Source organism: Leiobunum rupestre, chromosome 6 (genome assembly GCF_980474605.1).
Source record: "Leiobunum rupestre chromosome 6, qqLeiRupe1.1.hap1, whole genome shotgun sequence".
NCBI lineage: Eukaryota > Metazoa > Arthropoda > Arachnida > Opiliones > Sclerosomatidae > Leiobunum > Leiobunum rupestre.
In genome coordinates this window covers 11166634-11191920 of record NC_143389.1, presented here as the reverse complement: position 1 = coordinate 11191920, position 25287 = coordinate 11166634, and the positions used below count along the sequence as shown (strand labels likewise).

The following is a 25287-nucleotide window of genomic DNA, read 5'->3' as shown; positions in this document are numbered from 1 at the left end:
TGAAGAAGACGTTTTAAGCGGAATGAGTGCAGCCTTGGAAATAACGGTGGTCAGGTGGTCAAAGACCAATTAATTATTTGCTCAGACCAATTTATTTATTCAAAATTTGGGGGGTCACTGGTCACCGTGTCCAGTTTATTAATTTGAAATAATAACAAAAAAACAGAAGGTGACCAGTTTAATAATTCCAAATAATAGGAGATGACCTATTAATTTAAGGTTTATATCAATTTTGATTTCCCTATAGAGTGTTATCGTCTGATACGATTTTGAAAACTTGTAACGTCACAGCTGTGGTGTTAATAGTGGCCACCATGACAGTTACCGGTTTTTATCAATAGGCAAATTACAATGGTGACGTCGCACTCTTTTCACTGGATTTATATGTACAGCGACTCCGCTTACTACCACCGCGGCCGCACGTCGAGGTTTTATGTAGAGTCCCTTCGCTCGCATCTCTTGAACGAGTCGAACTGTCTAACCCCCCTCTGGCCTCAATCCCTCAATCCTCTAGTCTCGCTTTCCCTGGAGTACGGTAGGCTACCTGGCTACGCGGTAACGGACCGGAGACTCTGGAGTTATGGGGCCTAGAGAAAGAGAGATAATACGGTAAATTACGAGGGTCTTCTAGGCTATGGTAGTAGTCTTAGGTGAGATAGTACTATATTGTACTATTCTTGTGGTACTCATAAAATAAAGTTAACTATTTTGAATACGTGTAAAGTTAATGTTACCAACATAATCTAACTTCTAAACATGTAGTATAGGTTTTTTTAGGCTTATAAATGACATTAGAACGTTTTATATAAGACCAGTTTAATAATTCATAAGCTAGCAGGTCACTGGTCATAAGGACCAGTTTAATAATTCATATGCTAAGGGATCACTGGTCATAAGGACCAGTTTAAAATAAAACCTTATTTCCAAGGCTGAATGAGTGTCTGCCATAAATTTCCAACTTTTAAATGAAAGAGTTTTCGCCGCTTGAAGTTTCATAAAGCTAAACAACCCTCTTAAGCAGACGACACCTGTTTATCTGACAGATAATGGGCTCGTAGCCTCGTTCGTTCGTTGTGTTGTGTATTGTACAATCTCATCAACTATTCAACTTCTCCCTGCATTGTTTACATACCTTTATCTTTCAATAAATTGTGAAAGTAAAATAATATAAAGTATATTATTTATCCCTGAAAATGATAGCAGGCGTTGTTGTTGGAGGCTATATTGTATCATCTGCCATATTATTCAAATATCCACAATTACTACACATGCCCAAGAAACTTAGGTTTCATTGTCGTCATATAAGTCATCGAGGGGGTAGGTATTTTTCATGTTACTCTTAGCAATATCTAAAAAAATTAGGTACTTAAAGAGCCAGAGAATTGGCCGCAACACCACCTCAAAATTCTGAGATGTAGCTAGCTTATTTACCCACTTTTATGCCGTGACATGGTGAAACAATCTCACTCCAAAATTAATTTTGAGATTAACCAATTCAATTTTAAGGGTGAGGATACATAATCATGTGTTTTTTGAAAGAAATGGCATTAGGTGAACGCTTGGCACCTTCTGTTTAAGGAACCTTCCATTTAAGGAACCTGACCCTAAATTAGTTGAAACTCATTAAAAATTTAATGTTCCCCTAAAATTATTACATCATTAAGTCTTTTTTTTGAGTACTTAATTAGAAAATAAATAGCAAAAAACACCCTGGATCACCAAAACTCTTGTTTTTCGATATTGTTACTATTATACTCATAATTAAAAATATTATTTATATAAAATAAAAATAAGTAAAATAATATTAATTTTTCCACTCTTTATAATCTTTAGTTACAGGTAAGCTCTTTGCTCTTTCCTCAAAAAATAATTTTCTAACATAATCATACAACGACTTTTTTGTGAGTCCACGTTTCCCTAGTTAATATTTGTGAACTTTGTTGAAACATTATATAATTAAATCTAATGCATTTCTGAACTTTTTCCATAATGTTAAAAAAAATGTATTTGAAGGCTTTAAAATTCTTATTTATTTTTAAGGAGCTGGTGAGAATTTGGAAAACACAATAACAGCATATCAACAGTGAGTATTTTTTTATTTCTGTACACCAAGAAATAAATAAATTTTCAAAAATAGATTTGATTAAAAAAAATTGCGTTGTACAGATGTTGTGCTCTACTGCTGTTACTCTGATAGCGTTTTCCATTGGGAACCTCCGAGTGTGATCCGGATTTGTTGAATGACGTCACTGCTCTCTGTAGGAGGCGCTCGGAGGATTCGCCCTGGTAGCTCCCAATGAAATACGAAACGTTTTCGGAGCACTCTTTTGTTTCCCACCGACTCTTGAGTTGGGGCAGCCGGGAGCACTCCGGGAGGGAGTACCTTGGTCAATGGAAGACGATCCTCCCTCTCGGAGTTGCCCCTTTTTTCCCAATGGAATACGAATTTGATTTTGGAGCACTCCGGGAGTGCTCGGAGTTTCCAATGGAAAACGCTATGAGATTGTTCAGTTTTTTTTATCTGGTTTCCAGAAAATAGTTTGAGTCAAAGTACAAAATGTTTTGTGTATGTGCTTATTGGTCATAGTAATGAAAATATTTATTTATTTATAAATGACAATGGTCTGCCAAGCCGTGACGACTTATGCACAGACACGTAGGTACAAGGATGTTTACTGAGTACAGTTAATTAAAAAACAAGGATACAAAACAAGTGAATTAAGAAAATAGGGATAAATTTTACTTTATGGGACAGGGTGCAGTAGAACACGCGACGGACGTATTCAGACGCAAAAAGTGTGCAAACCATACTAAGCTTTCAGGGGACAATAGTTTGACTGTAGTAGAACTCGTGAAGATAAAATCATGTTTCAATTATATCCTTTGGACTAGACTACAATAAAATGGAATTATTTTCTAATATTGTGGACGTTTTTTGACAAATCATTTTCGAGTTCTTCCAACATACTTCAGGATCTGGGGAAAAAGTGGGGCTTTGGGTGGGGACAATATATGATCGTATAAAATATTGAAATTTAGTTGGCCTCCCACATAGGAATTTTGTCAAGGAAATTTCCTAGTAGAGAGGCCATTGATTTGGAAAAGGTGAATCAATTGACCTCCCAAGTAGGAATTTTGTAAAGGAAATTTCCTAGTAGAGAGGCCATTGATGGGGAAAAGGGGAATGAATTGGCCTCTCAAATAGGAATTTTGTAAAGGAAATTTCCTAGTAGAGAAGCCATTGATTGAGACGCCCAGTGTGCAAACAACACTAACGTAACCTTAACCTTAACCCAAACCAACCCAACCTAACCTAACCTTAACCTTAGGGTAATTTCATAGTCCGAGATAACCAATTGGCCTTCCAAGTACGAAGAGGTTTGTAAATGGTCACTCAGAGAGGAACGAAATTGCAAAAAAGTCGGTAATCGAAACAATAGATTGTTAGAGCATTCCAGTCACTAACAACTGAGTGGGAGAAAAAATACAACCGCCGAGTGGTTCTCGCCCGGTGTTTGACTAGTTTGAGGGAGTGACCCCTGGTTTGAGAACCGGAGTCAAGGGAAAAATTTGTGAAGTAAGCAGAAATTGTTGAGTTTATGTCGAATCATGACTGGTTGAATATTTAGAGCGTTTGCTTGAGCGGGCCGAGACTTTGTTAGCCAATTTAATAAATTGGTTCTGGGCTTTTTGGAGCGAATGTTGGTCAGTCTCCATACTTGGAGACCATACTGGAGAACAATAATCGAAAATGGGAAGTGCTAGGGAGTTGTAAAGGGATTTGACCAACACAGGAGAGCGGAAACACAAATTACGGCGGACCAGCCCTGCCACAGCTCGGACATGTTTGGCAACCTTGTTAGTGTGGATGGAAAATTTCAATGAGGTCCTGTTCAGACAGAGTGGTATTGAGGGGTGTGCCATTGATATGGTAAACAAAGGTGGGGTTCTTATGCCCTAGGTGGAGGACAGAGCATTTAGTCTCATTGAAGGCCAGTCCACGTGATTTTGCCCAGTGGTAAGCCCTGTCCAAATCAGCCTGGAGCTCCTGACAGTGGGACACTTTCCAAAGTTTATGGAAGAGTTTGGAGTCGTCCGCAAAAAGGAGTATGAGAGCAATGGTAATTGCATCAGGCAGAGAATTAATGAAGACATTGAAGAGTAGGGGACCCAGGACTGACCCTTGGGGAACCCCTTTACCCATATCACGCCATGCAGATGAGACCCCATCAAGGACAACCCGTTGGCACTGGCCACTTAAGTAATCCGCTAACCAAGCCAGGGCATCATCAGTAATTCCCGCAGCATGAAGGGATTCAAGGAGACGCGAATGAGGAATCGAGTCGAAGGCTTTTGAAAAGTCTAAGTAGATAACATCTAGCCACATAGATCACAAGTTAGTGGCCTCCAGGAGATTGGTCACACGTGACCGCTTGGGAAGAAGTTGGTTTTAGCCAAGTGGGTAGATACCTGATTGTACACAACACATTCACTCAATTTGAGGGTATGATTAAGTTTGCTAATCGGACGGTATTTAGTACGGTTGATACGGGAGCCGGACTTGTGAATTGGCGTGATGTTCACTTCCTTCCAGGAGGTTGGTAGTTCTCAAACAAACGCAGCTCTGTTGAGAATGTGTAATAGAAGTTGTAAGGACCAAGGGTTCCTTCTAATAAATTACAGCCACTAGATGGCGCCACCCTTAGTAGACTTAGATAATAAATAGGTCTAGAGGTAAAGGTCAGTAGACCAGATAAAAGAATGGGTATATATAGTAGACCCTTACTATTGTTCCTCACTCCACACCTAGCCTCCATAGGAGCTAGGCAGTATTGTAATTTATGTGGTTTTATAATAAAATGTAGCTAGTAACAATATGTCTTCATAATAATTCTAAGTAAACTTCTAAGTCTGTCCGCCATATTCAAACGCTTGTCTCATCATGGACTCCTAACATTGGTATCATCAGAGATGAATTCGGTAATGAAGCAAGGTTCATTACAAAGTGAGTGTAGAAAGGTTTTTAAGTCGGGGGTGGAGGTACACAGTTGATTAAAGGGAGTTAAAACTAAAAAAATTCATCTACTAACTTAATTAGCACCGATCCTTTGCTTCTGTTTAACACTAATGTGAAATTCCTTGATCCACCATGAACATGGATGTGCATACTCCTTTTAAAAAAATAATGCAAACTTTATTCCAAAAATGGTAAATATTTACTTTAAAATCCATGGTTAATTAAAAATGTGAAAAACATTAATAAAAAGGTACGGCTACTTAATGATTAATTTTGGTGTCTAAGGTCTTTGACCGAGACAACATAAGTTTGTTCCAAAAATAAAATTTCATTATTAACTGATTTAAAATCTTGGGTGTTTTCGAACCGTAGTCCTTCTTCTGCCTCATTCTACTTTGTAGCTCCCAAGATTTTAAATTAATTAGTTAACCATTAAGTAACACGTTTTATTAAATTTTTTAACTTCATTTGTACGTTTGAGCGTTATGTTTAAATTATAATTATAAAGACTAAGACAAGGTTATCCAGATTTATTTGGATAGCCAGGCCGCTCTTAGAGCTCTCAGCCAGTATAGTATTCTTTCTAAACTGGTTTTTAGCTGCTTAGATCTCCTATGTGCTCTTGGGTTGAGTGCCTGGGCATAAGGGGCCTCTTGGGAACGAAAGGGCTGACGCCTTGGCCAAGGAAGGTGTGAGGGCTGGGTTCATTGGGCCGGAACGTGCTCTCCCCATCTCCCGGGGACTTGTACGCGGCTTGATCTCCAAGTTTATGTCAGATCGTCAACTCATACAATGGTCTGAGATTGAGGGTCAAAGGCAGGCCAGGGAGAGAGCCGGAGAATTACTCTCGCTCTCTAGGGCTAGTAGTAGGATTGTTATTGGCCTACTTACAGGCTACGGCCATCTAAAAAGACATTTAACTCCTATTGGGGTCAGTGATGACCTGATTTGCAGAGCTTGTTTAACATCATGGCCAGGCAGATTTTAAGCTTTTTGTCAGCAATAGGACTTATTTAAGTCACCCAGTTTGGGGATGCACAATGGACCTTAGGTCGAAGTGCTTGGCTTGCCACCCCACTCAATAATAATAATAATAATAAAGACAACAATATTAAAAAGTGCACAAGAAAAGTTATTTAAAGCAAATGAATATTAGACTCAACTAGTTAATGCACTGTTTCTTGTGCACTTTTTAGTATCATTGTCTTCGTCTCTTTAATTAGTGTATTAGTACAATGTAGTGTTTAAGCTAATGTATATTAATAATACGTTTTGATTAATACTAAAGTTTATTCTACATAGAGCTATTTACAAGGATACTACCTCTGGAGAGGTCTAAATCGAGAGTGGTCCCCAATAGTTTCCCAGGGGGCCGACTAGCAAGAGGGGAGTAAAGTTCAATCCCCCTACATGTACATTATTGTTTAAGCGCCATCTAGCTATTATTATTGCAATGTTATATATTTTGCATTCGTATATAATAATACCCTCCTTTTGGTTTTTAAGTTATACAATGAAAATGTTTTTAAAGATTTAAACGCTTTGGAGGCTTCCTGTCTCGTTGAGGGAATCTAGGTGTATTCTGCTTATCTGGAATATCGGATGGCATTCTTTGCATTGGTTTTGCAGACTGGGTGTTCTTCTTTGGTATGAAATCCATTCTTAGTTGGATCGTTTTTGATGGTGTTAACTGCGTCATTCCTGGTCTGATTGGCGTTGATTGTGTCTGTAATGTGGTGGTTGATGATGCCAAAACTGGTACAGTTGATGCGTGACTAGTTGATGATGTCTCTGCAGGAACATGACTAGTTGAGGCATGACTGTGGCTACCTTCCCTTGAGTTTTGATCTGCAAACTACTGGAGGTGTTGTGATGCTGTTGCCTATCAATATAGTTGGAGCTTGTGATTTCCTGGAAGTGATTCTGAGTTTGGAACGTCGGATCTCTCACCAATTCGTTTTCTGACCTGATTTTCATCACGTTTTATTGTTCCTAAACTCGTGTTTATCTTTTACAACATTTGAAAGTTTCTAGGCCTTGTTCTATTACCATAATGGCTTTGCTGGTTCCCCCTGTGATTTTTCTTAAACTTGTTTTGACAGTACGCACATTCCTTTCTGCCTGGCCATTTGATGCCGGGTGATATGGTGGTGTAAATATCTGATGGATACCATTTGACTTGGTATACTGTTGAAAATCTCGCCTGGAAAACAAGTGCCGTTATCCGTTACCAAAACTTTCATAATTACAAATCTTGCTACATGCTTGGTAGGAATATTGTGACTGCTTCGGTACTTGTTGTACTCGTGACTTAAACCTCTAACCATTTTGAAAATGAGTCTGGTAGAATTAATAGATATTTGCCCTCTATGGGCCCAGCAAAATCCACATACGCTCTTGCCCATGGTTCCGTAGTTTTCTTCCATGGAGTGTACTTGGGGACTGGCATTGGTGCGTCTAACTGGCATGATTTTGCCAGTTGTTCAATATCTTTATCTATGTTAGGCCACCAGATTCTCAAACATGCCGTAGCCTTCATTTTGACTATGCCCTGATGGGAGCTGTGGAGTTCTTGAAGCATTGTGGAGCGTTGAGATTGCGGAATGATTACTCTGTTTCCCATAAGTATGATATTGTGCAAATTGAGGGCTCATTTCGTCTTCTATGGAATGTAGCCATGTTTGGGTCTGTAATTCGGGTTAACCAACCTTCCTTCATGTGTTTACAAAGCTTGACCAGTTCTTCATCTTTAGTCGTGTGCATAGCCAATTCCTGGACCGTTAAAGGCCCTGGTGTGAATTCTTTCAGAAGGAAAACATATTCAGCTGGAGCTGGAGTTGGTGGTTCCTCCGCCGAAAGTGGAATTGGAGATCTGATATGCGCGTCTGTATTCTGATTGGAAGCTCCTTTCTTGTATCGTATGTCATATGTGTACGCTGCTAGGTGAAGTGCCCATCTTTGCAGTCTTGCGGCTGCCATTTGTGGCACCGATTTGTCTGCGCCCATAAGTGTGACTAGAGGTTTGTGGTTGGTAAGAAGAATAAATTTCTTTCCAGATAGATAATTGCGGAATTTTTTTACTCCAAAGATTATGGAAAGAGCCTCTCTGTCCTACTGGGAGTAGTTTCGCTCTGCTTTGGTTAAGCTCGTTGATGTAAAATCGATGGGGCGTTAATTTCCATCGATTTCATGCGAAATTACTGCCCCAACTCCCACCGGTGATGCATCACAGGCCAATGTGACTTGTTTGTTGACATCATAGTGGACCAGAATGTTTGAATTTAGAATAGTGTCTTTAGCTGCTTGGAAAGCTTGTTCTTGATCAGGCCCCCAGTTCCATTTTTCAGTTTTCTGTAATAGTGAGTATAGAGGTGGGAGCCTCGTGGCATTGTCCGGTAAGAATCTTCCATAATAGTTTTGAAGACCCAAAAAGGAACGTAGTGTTTCTACGTTTGTGCGTGAGGGTGACTATGTGATTGCGGATGATTTGCCTTCTTAAGAGTTTCCGGTTCCATCTAGTGTATGGCCCAAGAAATTGACATGAGTTTCGAGAAACTTGCATTTTTCTCATTTAAGTTTCAACTCGACTTTTCTTAAAACATTCAAGGCTTGGTCCAACTGGTGATTGTGATCTTACTGAGATGTTCCTCCAATCAGGAAAAGGTAAAGCTCTTCTCACCGTGTCGAGAACTTGTTCCATCAACCTTTGAAATATTGCTGAGGAAGAGCCTACGCCTTGTGTCAAGCGTGTGAATTGAAAAAGTCCGAGAGGCGTGATCACTGTGTATTTCCTTGGCTCTTCATCTAATTCGATTTGGTGATAAGCTTCCCTGAAGTCCAATTTTGAAAAATGTGTGCACCCTGCTAGTTTGGCAAACAAGTCTTCTGTCTTTGGCAGTGGGTGTTGAGTTGCGGATTTATAGTGCTTTTAAAATCCCCGCAAATGCAGATGCCCTCATTCGTCTTCATTACTGCCATGAAAGGTGATGCCCATTCTGAGAAATGTACCTTCTCGATGATACCTTCACCTTCCATCCGTTTTATTTTTTTCTCTTCCACTTCGTACCGAGAATAAGGAATTGAACGTGGCTTGCAATATTTTGTCATAGCATTTGGCTTCATATGCAGGTGTGCTTGTATTCCTTGTAGCTTGCCTACGCCTGGAGATAATAGTATTTCATTTTTTTCTAGAATTCTTGCTAAGGATTGTCTTTCCTTAGTATTTATGCTGCGTGGTTCGAGTGAGTTGATGTGGTTCAAAGTTGTCAAAATGTTGAGTGTGGAATAAATCCATGTTCGTACGCAGAGGTTTGGTCCGTTTCCATTGACAATTAGGACCGGTAGTGTTGCCTGCCGAGCTCCAAATTACACATGTACAGAGAGTTCGCCCAATATCTCTACTTTGTCTCAGGAGTAGGATTGTAGAGTTACTCTAGATGGTTTCACCTTTTTATGGTGCTGTAGAATTTGAAATGCTCGTGTTGACAAAAGTGTTGTGTCCGGAGCTGGTGTCCACCTTGAATGTAATTGAAATGGTATCTACCTTGTTCGATTAGCGATGGGCATTGTATTTTGCCTATTACATTTTCAAATGGAACCCAGCATCGGTCCATTTTTTTGGGCCAATGCAAATTATTTTATGTATTAATTATCAGGATACATAAACGTTCAAATTCCATAGAAAAGTCCAACACTTTTCCGATATAGTACTTTTTGTCGTAAACCGCAGCCAAGAACTTCCTTCCACAAAAGTCTCTTTTTCAGTTTCAGTTTCGATTTGTTGAAATTGAAAAAACTTTCATTTCGTCATTAAAATCTGGCCGGAAAATAGGTCTTTGGAAAGACCTATTTCTGGCCAGATTTTAACGCCACAAGATATGTTCAACTTCTGCGGAAAAGTCTTTCAATAACATTGAATTTATATATGTTTCTGATGGCCAAGTCAAAGAGACATCAGATCTCTTGAACAGGGTTGTTGATTTTTTTGATTTTAATTGGATTTTTTCGATTTTAATTGGATTTTTTTATTTTTCATTAATTTTTAGGTTTTTGCCACTTTTTAAAAGCAATATATAAGCTTATTGATATAATTATTATTTTTGTATAAATTATATTCAATAGTAGACAGTTTTATCATGTCAAAAATATTTATTCGAAGAAATAAGTATGTTTGTATCACAGGAGTAACCTTGAAAAGTAAAACTACACTGTGTAAGAAATAAGGCACTATCACAGGCCAATCGCCAGTTTAAAAATTAGCTGGGACAGTTTAAAAATTAATTGCCTGGGGTGTTAGTGGCCCTGGTGACCACTTAATTAATTCAAAGTTTTTCCCTTTAAGATTTATAGTTCTTTATTTAACACTCCAAAATTTTGAAATACCCATAATAACTAACCCACTAAGCCTATGCCCTAGCACATATTGTCAAGACTCAAGAGTAGATAATTTGACCATAAATGATGAAAGCCTGATTTTGAAGGTTAAAAATGGTAAGTGGCCAGTTTTTTTAATTAAACTACCTAGGCTCTACTGGCCACAGGTCCAGTTTAAAACAATTCCTTATTTCTCAGCCTGGGAGAGTCCATTATTTTCAAAGAACCAAAAATGAGGTGAGGAAGGGATCGTGATAGTGATAGGTAATAGTGTAATATTATGACAAAATTGGTCTAAAATATAATAATTCAATAGTAAATCTCTCATTTATGGAAATTTAATACCTTTTAAACAATCTTTTATAGAGTAGTGTCAGTGCTACATCACGCAACGTCACCCATGCTTTTTCCTATAGAGAAAAAAACGCGCCTAAAATGGCGGCCATGGCCAAAGCTACGAGGTGATACTACTCTATAGAAACAGATTTAAATCAACGATTTTTTTAAAAAATCATTTGATTAAAATCGCAATTTAAATCGCTGATTTAAATCAACTTGATTTAAATCAAACAACCCTGCTCTTGAAAGAACGATTTTCTCGACTAAGACAATTAAAGGCACGCAGAGGTATCATAATTTCATTCCCATCGACGAAAATACCCTCAAGGTGTCATTTCTGTCTGAAATGGACGAAATGAAAGTGTTTTCCATATCTACTACTAGTGTAGAAATCGAAACTGAAACTGTTAAAGAGACTTTTGTGGAAGGAGAGTTCTTAGCTGCGGTTTACGACTAAAAGTACTATATCGGAAAAGTGTTGGACTATTCTATGTAAATTTAAAATGTCTTCATAAAGTTTATGTATCCTGCTAATACATCCAATAATTTGTATTGGCCCTAAAAAATGGACCGATGCTGGGTTCCACTTGAAAATGTAATAGGCAAAATACAATGCCCATCGTTAATCGACCAAATCGGTGGTAAATACTGTTTGAAAAAGGAAGATAGTTCGAAAATAGAACAAGCTTATTTTATGTCTCAAAATTTAAACACTGCATTACTCGATCTAATATATATAACTTTTATTTTTCAATATATTTTTTAAAACAAAACGTATTACCCTTGCAGTTTTTGGACTGCAACTAAAGCGCGTATAGGGAATGCAGAAAAAAATTAAAAATGAGCTATTTTCATAGTCAAAGGTCAACTATTTAAAACTTGATTTATTGTATTTTCTCTTATATGAAGCATGCATTTAAGTGCACATTGCGCTCTTCAATTCCTCTAAAATGAGCCCTCTTTCGAATTTTTCAGTTTAGTAGAAGCTGAGATAAAAAATGGTTAATGGTAGGGGTCAAGGTCATTTTCTAAAATGTGACTACACCGTATCTCAGCAACCGCTCAACCAATCTTCCTGAAAATTTCAGAATCAACTTCTACAGCCAAAATAACCCTGCATACAAGTTTTCGATTCGGTGAACAAGTGGCAAAATCTGTCTTGGAATGACCCAATAGTTTCCCATGGGGCCGACTAGCAAGATGGGAGTAAAGTTCTATCCCCCTATATTTACATTAGGGTTTATGCGCCATCTAGCTATTATTATTGCAATGTTATATTTTGCATTCGTATATAACACACAAATAGCTAGTATTATTTTAATTATGTTAAAATCTATTTTAAATAATATTTGGAAGTGTCCGGTGGAATTGTTTATTAACAATGCAGGTTAGAGTGTATCACTTGTTTTGTATCAACATTACAGATTTAAATATCATAGGCAGTTTCTTCTGTGCTACAGAGATATTACTGGATATAATCAAACAAGCATGCATTAGGAAACTTTCAGCTTACAGCTACACTGGCGCCTTTTCAAAAGTTTACAATTACTAATTGGCCAACAAAGTTCTTTCCGAATGGTTAACCGCTTCTGTGTTTCTGTACACCGAGTATTGCCTTTGGTAGAATAGGGTATGCATACTCTTATTAGTACAGTTAAAGCTACAGGTTTGTACACCGATTACACGTAGTGATCAACCCCTCGGTTCTTTTTTAATACATTTGTATATATTTTGCTTTTGAAATATAAATTTAAACTCTTTTTTTCACGAACGGAAAATTCTACCTCTCAGTTATTTCGGGAGGTCAAATGTCAAAACAATTGAAAATAAACAAATAATGTATTACCAGATTTATTGTGCCAATTATGAGTATACTCAAAAGAGCTAAAACAAACTGTTTCGTAGATGGCAAGACTCATTGTATAGGGGTAAGGGGGGTTGTTAGGATTTGCTCCTTTACTCCACCAGGTAGTGTATAGATATAATTTTTATTTATCCCGCCCCTGCCTAGTGCTGAATCCATGGGCCTTTATGCCCAATTCAACCTATGGGCCCTTTATCGTCATGGTATAATATATACAAAAGCAACAGTCTTATAAATCATGTAAGTTTTATCAAAAGTCTATAATTATGTTCAGTTGGTTGAAATTAGGGATGCACCGATATGAGTACAGCTGATACATCAGCAGTAATATTGAACGATATTAACAAAGTTATCTATCATAACCAAAGAATATAAAGCCGCAGGAATGGAATTATTGATATTATTGGCCGCGTGTTTTGGCTGCGCTAGAAACTTCCAGTAATGCAAATCAGAGTAACCGGAAATGGTTACCGCAACCCGGTATCTCTTTAAAAACGAGAGGCGCAAAAGTTCCACTAGACGGAGCTACACCTTCCATTCCCGGGGCTTTATATTCTTTGTCATAACAGTAGTGTATATGATAAAATAATTGTAAAAGTTCAGTGCACTGTCATACCATTTTATTATATTTTTAATTGAAAACGTTTCCAAGAGCACATCCGAAGGTTTCATTTTATGTGATACATATTTTCTATCACAAAGCTAATTTTATTGGTTTACACTCATTACCCCCTGTCCAAAAAAAGGTATGGTCTAGATTCTAAAGTCTGGCATATGTGGTGCGGCCAATGAAATAAAATATTATCATTAGTTAGTTAATCGACAATTTTAAAATGTTTTTCTGAAAATTTTTTTCTAATTCTGGTATCAGGCAATATCGGCTTCGCTTAAGCCGATACAGATATTAGAAAAATAGGCATATGTATTTGTGCATTTAGTTGAAATAATTAACTATATGTGGAGTGACATGAAAGACAAATTGATGTAGCGTCTCTAGTGAGAACCGAAAAATACCAGTCCTCCACCCAAAAATATGCCTTTCTGTATAAAAAGTGGAACATAATTATAAATTTTAACTCACAATCATAATATTTATTGAGTTAGAAATGTTATGTATTTGTATCCAAACTTTTCAGTGCTGTGTCTTCTGGAACAAACATGCTTGAAATTGATTTGCAATTAACGAAAGATGGAGAAGTGGTGGTCAGTCATGACAATAATCTATACAGGGTAACTGGTGTTAATGTAAACATCAGTGATTTAAATTATTATGTAAGTATGTTTTCCCTGAGTTTCAAACTTAGGGCACAGATAAATCAAATACCTGTGAACATGACAACTTAGCAGTGCTAGAAATGGGCTTATTCATGAACTGGAACGTGTTTCCTTTCAAAGCTTCTGATAGTTCTGAAAAATGGGAGTTGTGCATTACAAAAGTCTTAAAGAACCACGCCGATATGAGGAAAAACTTTTATGAAATGGAACGACGTTCCGGTCATTTCAAGCACTGATGATAGGCCTTTTAGATGAAAAGGCAATGGGAGAATTGTAAAACAAAATCAGAGAATTATAACTAACTTTATTTTCAAATATTCAAGATCGCATAAGACTAAATTTATGTTGATTTGTGATTTTTAACTAACCATTTTTTTTCCTTGTGGAATTGTTAAAATAAGGAACTTCCAGAATTAAAGTCTAGTTTACCAGTTGACTTTGCTGGTGGTAAGTTCTCAATGACAAACAATATTGGACGAATTTTTGTTTATGTAAGGTGATCTGAAATTTATTTTACATTATGTAGGAAAAATATGCCATGGTAAAAATGACAGGAGAATTCCTCGTTTAACAGAAGTGTATGAAATGTTTCCTAGTATTCCGGTGAACATTGATATAAAGTTGAATAATGATGACCTAATTAAAAAGGTATGCATTTTTGGCCCGAATTTATTTACTTTCCATAAGTCTATCATTTAGGCCTGGGTCCAGGTTTAAAAATTGTTTTCCATGAGCCCACATCCGTTATAGAATGGAAGATTTTTATATTTGTCACCTCTTTGTGTCTTAGTCCTAGGGTTTTATTAAAATTTAGCCTAACAAGGTAACATTACAGAAATAGACGTATTATTATATTTATAAAATTTAAGACATTTCTAGTAAAATTTATGAACCATATATTTAAAATTAAGTTTGCCATTAGATGACAATAGTTTTCACTTTTCAATGAATTTTTAAACTAAATATTAATTAACATGTGTTAAAACTAAAATAAGTGTGAACTGAGTCTTTCTTAATTTCATCTAAAAAACAACCACTTTTTTTAAATGTGGGTTTTTTATTTCGAACCCTGCTTAGTCCTCAACTAGGTGTTTTTATGAGGTATCTTGGTTGCGTGCAAGACGTTTTGAAACTTAACTCCTACATACTACAAATGAACTTATTGCTGTGTCTAACTTCTGAAATGCTTCTAGTAACAGTGCTGGCAATATGAACAGAAATCATAACTGCCAGCTAGGAACAACAAATATATATGTGTATGTGTATGTGTATGTATATATATGCAGGAAACAATAGAGGTATACACTTGGAATGTCTATGGCTCCATTGGGAGAAAAAGGCGTAAAAAGTGTAAGACTCGAAAATGATGCGTCGTCATGGTAACAAATCTTCCCGTGCAAAATAGGCTAATAAAACAATGGATTTAAAAACCTCAATTTGTTATCGTACTTAATATTTTAAAGTAATTATAATGTTCTTCGCGAAAGAAGTGTAGTGATACCTAATTTCAGGTATTTGTATGATTATAAATGGAGATAATCAGGTAAGCTAATAATATATTAACCATGACTAGGCTTAATGACGAGTTTTCGTCGAATTAAGGTAGCGAGGCGCGAGAGTTTTTCTTGTGAGTTTTCCCGCTTTAAGTCACGCCCATTTCTAAGAGCTTCATCATGGCCGTAAAAATCTTGCTTAGCCACTCCAAGTGTATACCTATAGACTCTTAAACGCGCCTTCCCAATCGACCGCCATTACCTTACAGTCTGTAAGTGTAAGGGGGTTGTAGGGAAAAAAAATGGTATAGCTCTTGATTAGGATGCAAGAAAATAACTCTTTTATTTCGTAATTTAATTTTACATAAAGTATTAATGATTATCACTTGAAGTCGACCGCTCAATCTCCAGGTCAGGAATGAATCTCCCAGGGCAAAGCGTCTCCTTTTATAGCGGATTCTTCCCGCCAAAACCAGTCGTGTGGCGCCATCTGGGAAAATGGGTTTTCCATTCGCGGTGCCAAGGTCCCCCCATTACATCATCCCGCCCCCCCCCCAAAATGGAAAACCCAGAAACCCCCCCCTAGATTAAAAGATATTACCACAAGGCATCGCGGAACTCCTCAAACGGAGGGGCCCCAACCGCACGGGGAGAAAACGAAAAATTATCGATGCCCAAGTCCCCCCCCTACCCCGGATAGCGCTGGAGGAAGGTCACCACCTCCGGCCGGGAGCGTAGTTTGACCCGATGAGGCTCGGGAGAATAATAATAGACAACACCCACCCGACCCGTTTTCCGGCAACTACCAGGCGATTCCAACCGAATAACCCAGGCTTAACCAAAGGATCGCACCCCGTGACCACCGCCCTGTCCGCATCCCCGGGGCCCGCCACCCTGTTCTCCAAGTCGACCAAAGGCCCCACCGGCACCTCCGAGACCCCCTGAACCCCAGGCACGGGAACAACCTTCAACTCGGCGCCCCGGAGTAACCGACTGGCATATGCCAAAGGAACCTCTTCCCCCTTCTGCACCTGAGACAGCATGCCCCCAATCCCAATCCCACTAGCATCAGTAGTCACAAAGAATTTACCCGCAGGATCCGGGACGCGGAGGATAGTAGCGCTGGAGATCTGATCCTTCCACCCCTGGAAAGATGGCCTCCAGCTTGGGCCCCCACCTCCAACGTTGAGATTTCCGTTTTAATTTATTCAAGGGAGCGACCAAGGTAGCGAAATGAGGAATGAATCGCGAGTGCCAGCCACACATCCCCAGGAACCGAGAAACCTGCCGTACGCTCCGAGGCCTGGGAAACGCAGCCACTGCCCGTACCTTACCAGGATCTAGTTGTACCCCGTCCTCACTAATAATGAACCCAAACAACTCCGATTTTGGTTGGGCAAAGCTACACTTATCCAACCGCAGAGTTAAACCCGCACTCCGTAACTGGGAAAACACATACCGCAACGCAGCCAAGTGATCTTCCCAGGTCTGGGAGGCAATTACAATGTCGTCTAAATATACCGAGATCCCAAAACGCCTTGCGTACCGCAGAACCCGGTTCATGAGGCGCTGGAACGTGGCAGGAGCCCCAGTTAACCCAAAGGGCGTGACCAAAAATTCAAACTTCCCCTCCCGAGTGACAAAAGCGGTTTTATCGATATCCTCAGGGGCCATCTCGACTTGCCAAAACCCCGACTTCAGGTCTAACCGAGTAATAAATTTGGGCTTACCCACCCGATCCAAAACCTCATCGATACGAGGAATGGGGAAAGGATCCCCAATGGCCACTTTATTAACCGCCGTAAAATCAATAATGGGCCGAACCTCCCCATTCTTCTTGCCCTTCAATAATACCGGGGAAGCCCAGGGACTCCTCGAAGGACGAATGAGCCCCCGCTGAAGCATCTCCGCCACCTCTTTATCAATCAAATCATTCTCATGTGGGCTACGGGGAAAAGGCTGCCTCTGGGATGGAACAGTCCCCGGCTGGAGCCGGATACGGTGGCGAAGGATAGTAGTACGACCCGCCTCTTTCGAGAAAAGGGGATAGAACTCCCGACACAGGTTCTCCAAATCCTCCCGCTGTCCCTCAGCTAATTGGCCGACCACCAACAGATCCCCTATTACTGATTCATCGGGACCTGACCCCAGAACGCCCAGTCCGGTCTCAAGAAAACACAATGGGAGCGTACCATTCTTCCAGTGAAATAGATTCCGTACATAATCTACCCTCACCCCCATCGTATCTGCGAAGTCCAACCCAAGAACTAGGTTAAACCCCAAGCCCTCTACCACCCAAAAGGTAACAGGAACAGCCCCAATGTCCTCTGAAAATTTGACATCGAGAACCACATTTCCCAGACAGGAGACACTGGGACCCACCGCCGGGGAAAGACGACGCTCCACCCTATGGACTAAGGCCTCCAATCCCAGCCTGGCCACAAACCCCGCCGACATGACACAAATTTCTGCCCCAGGATCTAAAAACGCCGTACAGGCAACATTAGAAACCCGGACCGCAATCCCCCGTAGACGCCCCCCACAACTTACAGAGTTCAATGTACTATTACTAGAGCCAGTGCCATTAGGTGAAGACCCTCCTGACCCAACCAAAGGCCTCACCAAGAGTTTCCCGACTCGGCCTGTGGAGGACCGACGGACTCATCACGGACCCGGGGACGGCGACCCATATCCGCCCGAGAGGGACAATCCCTAACAAAATGACCCGTCTCCCCGCAAAGGAAACAAGTAAGAGGATGTCGGACAACAGGTGCTCCATCCTGACCACCCCGAGACGGACCCCTTGCCCAGGATATAAACCACCAGACCCCGGCTTCCCGGGCGGTCGATAAACATTCCCAAAACCTTGGGCCGAATGAAATTGTGAGGGATCATTGAATGGTTTCACCCCCAAATTCCGCACCACTGCATCGAACTCCTTGATCGACCTACAGGGCGCCCGGGAAAATCATACCCTATGATCAATTCTAGACAATAGGATACTTAGGAGCTCAGCCTCCGGTAAAGGACTCCCCAAGAGGGAATTTAAGGTGACAACCCGACGACGAAAAGCCGGAATGCTTTCCCCCGCCAGCTGCACCACCCCCCACAGGTCTGCCCGCAAGACGCTCTCCCTGTCCGGGGAGAGGAACCGATCCATCACCACCCGGATTCCCCTGAACCGTAGACCCCGGCAGCCCGACACCTACGTTGTCCGCGACCCCTCCCATCGGCAAAGTGCCCGAGGATGCAGCCACATCTGCTGATCGACCATCCCGGCTAGATGGAGGACGAACTGGAACGTTGATCCCCCCAGGGACAGGCAAAGGCCCCGAAGTCAACGGACGCACGGCAACTAAATCCAATAAATCTCTATCCCTCTCTCGCATGCCAGGGTTAGGACCCAGACGCTGGTGACGAAGTTCGGAATCGAGTGCCGCCCTCCGCATAGCCCGATACTCAGAATCCCCATCAGAACTAGACGCCCCCGGAACCCATGACCGATCGCTAGATGTATGGTGAGCCCTACGTCTCCGTCTCCGTCTCCTTTCCCTATAAGCGTCACGCTCAGGTACCCGACATTCCCTGCCCCGCGGTAATGGAGGAACCTCAGGATAAACCGGCAAGGAACCCGCCCAACGACTGCCCCAACAGAAACCAAGGACAACCGCCAGAGCCACAAAAATAGCCACAAGCCAGAAATACATGACCAAAATAAAAACTTAGAATAATAAAAAAACTCCCCCAACGCATAAAACTTAACAGATTAATCTAACTTTAAACGTAAAACAAAAACCCAATAAAACCCTAACACAATTATGGTCAAAGAAAACTAAGTACAACGGCAAAAAAAACCACCTACTCACCACCATACAAACAAAATATCTCGGCGGTGCCTCCAAGAATGTAAGTGTATGGGGGTTGTAGGGTCAAAAAATGGTATACCTCTTGATTGGGATGCAAGAAAATAACTCTTTTATTTCGTAATTTAATTTTACATAAAGTATTAATGATTATCACTTGAAGTCGACCGTTCAATCTCCAGGTCAGGAACGAATCTCCCAGGGCAAAGCGTCTCCATTTATAGCGGATTCTTCCCGCCAAAACCAGTCGTGTGGCGCCATCTGGGAAAATGGCTTTTCCATTGGCGGTGCCAAGGTCCCCCCCATTACAAGTGGGTGATGAAATAACCGGTTTTGGGGGGATGAAATTTCTGCGGTAGAGGGCTTGCTCGTTAGTTGTCTGTACGATAATGGCGGCGCCCAGTAAACGTTTCTTAAAAGAGAGTATATAGTTTCCTGATATATATATGTATATGTATATATATAATATAGATATATATGTATGTGTATAAATAAATAAATAAATGCTTTATTTAGGATATCCCTTTAAGTCAAAAGACTTGTTTACAGAGAGGTCCAGAAATTAATTTCAATAAATAATATATATATATACACACTTGGAATCTCTACAGATCAATTGCCAGTACCATGTTTCGAAAGTGGCTCGTGAAATTTAGTTGTATGTAAGACGTAGCTTGTTTAATCATCTCCATTAACTGTCTCCTTTATAAACCACGTCCATTTCTATGTTAATCAAGTCCACCATAATCTTGCTTAGATATTCCAAGTGTAGAGGTATATTGTTTCCCGCTAACAATTATTTTTTAAATGAAAGCTATGCGCTAAACATTTTCTTTCGTATTCTAGGTTTCTAGCCTTACTAAACAGTTTAACAGAGAAGATATCACAGTTTGGGGTAACACTAACAATGCAATTGTTAAAAAGTGTCGTATGGAGGTAATTAAATGTTAAATGTGAATTTAGTTTAAGGGCAATATAAAAAAAGTGATGTTTGCATGGGGCAAATTTTAAATTTAAGTTTAGCAGTATCTAGTCCACCTGTGATACTGAGATGCTTATTCCAACGGATCTAGCTTCAGGGTCAATGTGCAGATTTATAAATTTGTAACAATTTCAGGGCTGCCTACGTTGGTATAAAGACCTGTGCATACAAAATTTTGTCAGTTTATTTCTGGTATTTTCATTAACCTTATTCTGACCACATGGCTCTTTCGTATCTGAACCCCGTTGTCTAGGTAACAGTAGTGGTTCAAAAGTCAAAAACCACAAAAAATATGGCATTTCAATCTGTTGCGTTTTGATAAATTTGCTATTTTTTTAGAAGTTCCAATTCCCAGATTTTAAGAAAAAGAAAAGTGATAACATATTTTATTACTTAAAACACCCACTTTGAACAATAACGAACTTTGTGAAATATTAGGTTCAGATAAGAGAGCCACCTCTTGTGAATCAGAGGGAAAAAAATAGTAACGTAGGCAACGACCTGATTTATTAGGCCTACCTTGGAAATGAGGGTAAATACACCAGTTTTTGGCATTTTTTTCTATTTAAAGATCTGGACAGTTCTTTAATTTTTTTTTAATGTTTGTGTGATTTTGTGATAATTGTGGTCACTTTTGGAAGATTTGCTGACATCATGACAATGTTCTTACTACTTACTTATTTATTTAATTTGTGTTCTAATTAATTTTTTTAATTTAATTTGAAATTACAAATACCAAAATATATTCAATTTACTTTCTTTTTTTTTAATTTTTGTGGGGTGTGAGGGAAATGTTGAGGATCAAATTGTATAAGATTTTTTCACTCATTCATTTTCCTTATTCAAATTAATGTTGTTATCACTTAAAATGTTTGATGAAATGCATGTTTCCTATAATTGACTCCCCTCATTGTATTGTTGATTTTAGACGCAACTTTCCACATAAGGGGTGAGGTTAGTACCCTTTAGGTAAACAAATTGTTTTTGTACCCTAAAACCCAACTATTTACATTGCCCTTTCATTTTATATTATCTAAGGTTAATCAGCTAGTTAACATGATTTTTTTTATAGAATTCAAAAATGCCTGTTTATTTTTCATTCCGACGTGTTGTGGTTTTATTAGTCCTGATGTATACTGGCCTTCTTCCTTTCATACCCTTAAAGGAATCTTGTTTGGAAATTCCATTTCCTTCAGCTATTAGAAGGTCAGTACTGCATTACATGTCTTGATGCTGATCTATTTATATGGAGGCCTTGTAAAATATGGAATATTCCTTTTTTTAAATGTGAAAACATTTAGTTTAAACCTCTTCGTTGATATTGTAGCTATACATGTACAAGTAGCTGGAGGGCACAATTTCCTATCACTAACGAAATAGTTGTATCATAAGTCTTATTGTTCCATAAGTGTGTCCGTTAAGTTGATATAATTATTGACTGCTGGTTTAAGGGGTTTTTACCCCCGAGCTCTTCGGTTTCCCCTTTTATATAAACTTGTTGAGGTTAATGGTAATAGTTAGGGTAGGGACCTGTTGGCTCGCGTGGCATGAACGGCTTTCCACCACCCTCCTACGCATTGTAACCAGGCCACCTAAATTAATGGCTTTAAAAATCAGTTGATGACTTAAGCCTAAGTGGGTTCCCTTGGGTATTAGCCTAGCTAATTATTATTATTATTATTAATGTAGAATTGACGTCATACCCATGAGGATGAGGCAATGATTTATTCCAAAGTCCACTAGAAAAAGACTCTCAGTAAAAATTTTACACTGTGAAGATAACAAACTGACACACATCTGAATCATTAACTTCTGCTTGCATAAATTTTTAATAATTTGTGGTAGTCAATTGTTTTAGAGGAAAATGGTGACAATATGACGATAAATATATATTTTTTTTTAAATACAATAAAGTCTGTTACAAAGATCTAGAATATTGTAATCAAGTTTTATATTTGTTTCAGAAATCCTGTTTTTCAAGAATTGGGTAACAAATACAGGAAAACACTGCTGTGGTTTATAGAAAAGTATGAAGTTATTTTTCTCCCTTAGTAATAGAATATATCACATAGTGTTTTTCTATTTTTTTCTATTAAGTTCAGTACTATTTCTCATAGCCACAGTTGTGATTTAAACAGGCTCGGGAATTATGAAGTTTTAAAAAAATATATACACTTGCCGTCGTAACTCTTTATTGATAGCGCCAGAATGCAATTTGAGGTTATGTGCAGATTAGGGTGGTTTATATAACATGTAACTTTAGAATAGCCTTTCTAAATACCACAATAACAATAAAAATCAGTACTTAACTAGAAATGCACCCTATAATGATCGAGGGTTGGCCGTTGGGAATTAGTGTTTTATGGTTAGTGGAAAATTTAATTTTGGTGGCTAAAACCAAGAGGGAGTAAATTATTGTTCCAATTAATGTTATTTGTTAATTAATTTGTGAAAAAATAGTGAGTTTTGTTTCAAAATTAATCGTATTTCTTTGAAATGTAGGCTCTTAATAAGAAAATGCCTTTTTGATCATCTAAAGAAAAGAGGAATTGAAGTGAGTTTTTTTAAAATTAAAATACAATTTCTGAGAAACTTCATTGTTTTACATTCTACTAATACTGTAATGCACATAAGTGGTGTTTAAAAATTAGGTACCGCAAAAAATCTATAGCACTCCTGATGTGTCCCTCATAGCAAAATGTTAAATTTGGAAAAATCCCAGCTTCTAGCATCATACCAGTGGTGTAGGAAGGGGGGGGGGGGGTTGCACGGGTACAATGTACTCTCTTCAAGTTGGAAAGGGGGACCAAAAGCTCATTTTTTATTATGTTACTTTAAGGGGAGTGCCAAGTTCAATTTTCAAACTGTACCCCTCTTAATCCAAAACGTCCCTGTGCACCAGCATCAGACTATTAACATTTGGCAGGGTGGCAAAGTGATAAGCCTTGAAGCGAGAGGAGTCTTGGTTCGATACCAGCTTCTGGCATCGAGTGAAAATTGAGAACCACTCCAGCCCCTAGGTTTTAAAGCAATAGTTAGTGTAGGGACGCTACTGGTTGTCTCTGTAAGTGGTAGCCATGACTCTCCCACAAGGTTTAAATTAACTTGTATCGCTGTTTTAAGGGCCTCAGACCTGTTGCAATGCAGGTTATAAACATAGTTTATTATTATCTCATATCACTGATAGGATAGGGTATGGATTTGATTATAGTGCAGATACATTTTTGTCGTAAGTATAAGCACGTTTTACACATTTAATAAGCTAGCTGATATGTTTCTTCTACTAAATTTTTCCAGTGATTATTGATAATAGTTAATTATCAGTATTATATGGAGGTGGAGCGCAGCATCCATACTTAATACCTCTTACTCTTGACTAAATATTGGCCACAAGTTTCACTGATAGTTCAAATTCAGTAAAGTTGATACTATTTAGATACAGTTAAGGCACAATAAGATAGTCAACTTCCAAGTGTAGTAGAGATAGCAAATAAGCTGTATATTTTCTCTGTCGTAATTAATATGTTCTTATTATTAATAATTTCAAGCCTTAAAATTTTCAATAGGATTTACAATTTTGTTTTTCAGACTTATGTGTGGGTACTTAACAACGACAGTGATTTCGAATTGGCAAGAAGATATGGTGTCAGTGGCATAATGACTGACTACCCTACCTTGTTAAATGACTATTATCTAAGAACACTGAAGAATGTTAATGATTTAGTTGAGAATTAATTTAATATGTTTATGTAAATAATATATGAAATTTATTTTTAACAGTAAATTTGTTCAAATTTTACTTTATTAAATGGTTTTTTCTTTAATCTACCCTATTTTCCATAGAGTATAATATTGGTATAAATACACTTCATAGCAGTAAAAGATATGCACTAAAGCTTAGTAACTTATAATCATTAAGCATGTAAACTCTTTATTTATCCGTTTTACAATATTTAGCAAAAAAGAAAATGACATTAAAATAGATTATCTATATAGACCGCCAACGAAGCTCCCGGAGGAAACGTGCTCAAAATGGAAGCAGCGTTACCCCGTTGCACGGCTATCGCAATACGTTGGACGAGGTATTCCACGGAGCGTGGTTCGGATGTGGCATCTCGAATTTTACGCCCTATGGCGTGGATGAGAGCCAAGGCGTCGCGACCGAAGGAGCCCAGCGTTTCGATAGCCACGGCCTTAAATTGGTAGCGGTGTTCGAGGCCCGAATATTTGGCTATTTTCCTCTTCTCAGCCTGGGTGGCGGCCCAGAGAGGGGCTGTAGAGGAATTGGCCAAATAAGAAGGCGCTAGCGGGTCTGTACAGGTGAAGTCCCACACCAACGATTTGCCACCCGACCATGGAACCTTAGTCATCCCGTCCGGGCGTTTACCGTCATCGCGAGAGAGGCCGCGCGGCTCGAGATCGGAGGGAACTCCGGCCGATACGAGGGCGCGTTTCAGGATGTCGTTCACGGCACCATGACGCGACAAGCGACCCGCACTGCGTTTACAGCTTAAACCGTGGGTGCCGAAGGAATCAACATGACCCCCGCAAATACACGTATGAGGCACGCGATTCTAAAAGAATCATCATCTAAATGAGTGCCCAAAGATGGCGACGGAAGAGTGTTCAACCAAGCACCCGATTCCTTTGAGGAGGCTGAAAGCAAGCGGGCCTTATCGCGGTCAGTAGACGCGTCACCGAGGTATTTGCGGTAATTGGACCTTCCCATTCGCGTTGATGGCACCGCTTATCCGGAGAAGGCGGGGTTGAAGCTGAAGTGAGTTCCCACTCAGCGAGGGCATCGAGAGCCAACCCATTGGGCAAAGTCTTAATGTGGCTTGGGAGAATGTCATTAACCAAATCTATCACACAGGTAAGCCGGCAAGGCAAGTTTAGAAGCGTGGCGGATTCCCAGACCGCCTTGAGCTACCGGGAGCGAGGCCTGCTCCCAGGGACCCTCGTCCATCAAAGTATTGGTAACGTTTTGAAGGGCCGAACGGAGCGTGTTATCGAAAGAGCCCAGGCCGTCTTTAAAGAGCCAAACAGGAGCACTGCGGAGGAGGAAAAGCAGCTTAGGTATG

General features: G+C 39.4%; 1 protein-coding gene across 1 annotated transcript; it reads left to right on the top strand.

Annotated features, from left to right (window-relative positions):
* The first annotated feature begins 1046 nt into the window (after positions 1-1046).
* LOC149939254 (lysophospholipase D GDPD1-like) lies at positions 1047-24030 on the top strand. The gene is made up of 10 exons (XM_090178573.1): positions 1047-1317; positions 2041-2083; positions 13730-13865; positions 14270-14315; positions 14395-14516; positions 20071-20160; positions 21279-21412; positions 22171-22233; positions 22709-22760; positions 23795-24030. The coding sequence occupies exons 1-10, from the start codon at positions 1194-1196 to the stop codon at positions 23939-23941; spliced, it is 957 nt and encodes a 318-aa protein (XP_090034699.1). The 5' UTR covers positions 1047-1193; the 3' UTR covers positions 23942-24030.
* The last annotated feature ends 1257 nt before the right edge of the window (positions 24031-25287 follow it).

What these genes read in the sequence shown, in the direction of transcription:
- LOC149939254 (XM_090178573.1), top strand. Translation starts at nt 1,194, where the DNA reads ATGATAGCAGGCGTTGTTGTTGGAGGCTATATTGTATCATCTGCCATA. An exon ending in TCATATAAGTCATCGAGGGG is followed by an intron (nt 1,318 to 2,040) that starts GTAGGTATTTTT and finishes TTTATTTTTAAG; the next exon opens with GAGCTGGTGAGAATTTGGAA. An exon ending in CTGCTGTGGTTTATAGAAAA is followed by an intron (nt 22,234 to 22,708) that starts GTATGAAGTTAT and finishes TTTGAAATGTAG; the next exon opens with GCTCTTAATAAGAAAATGCC.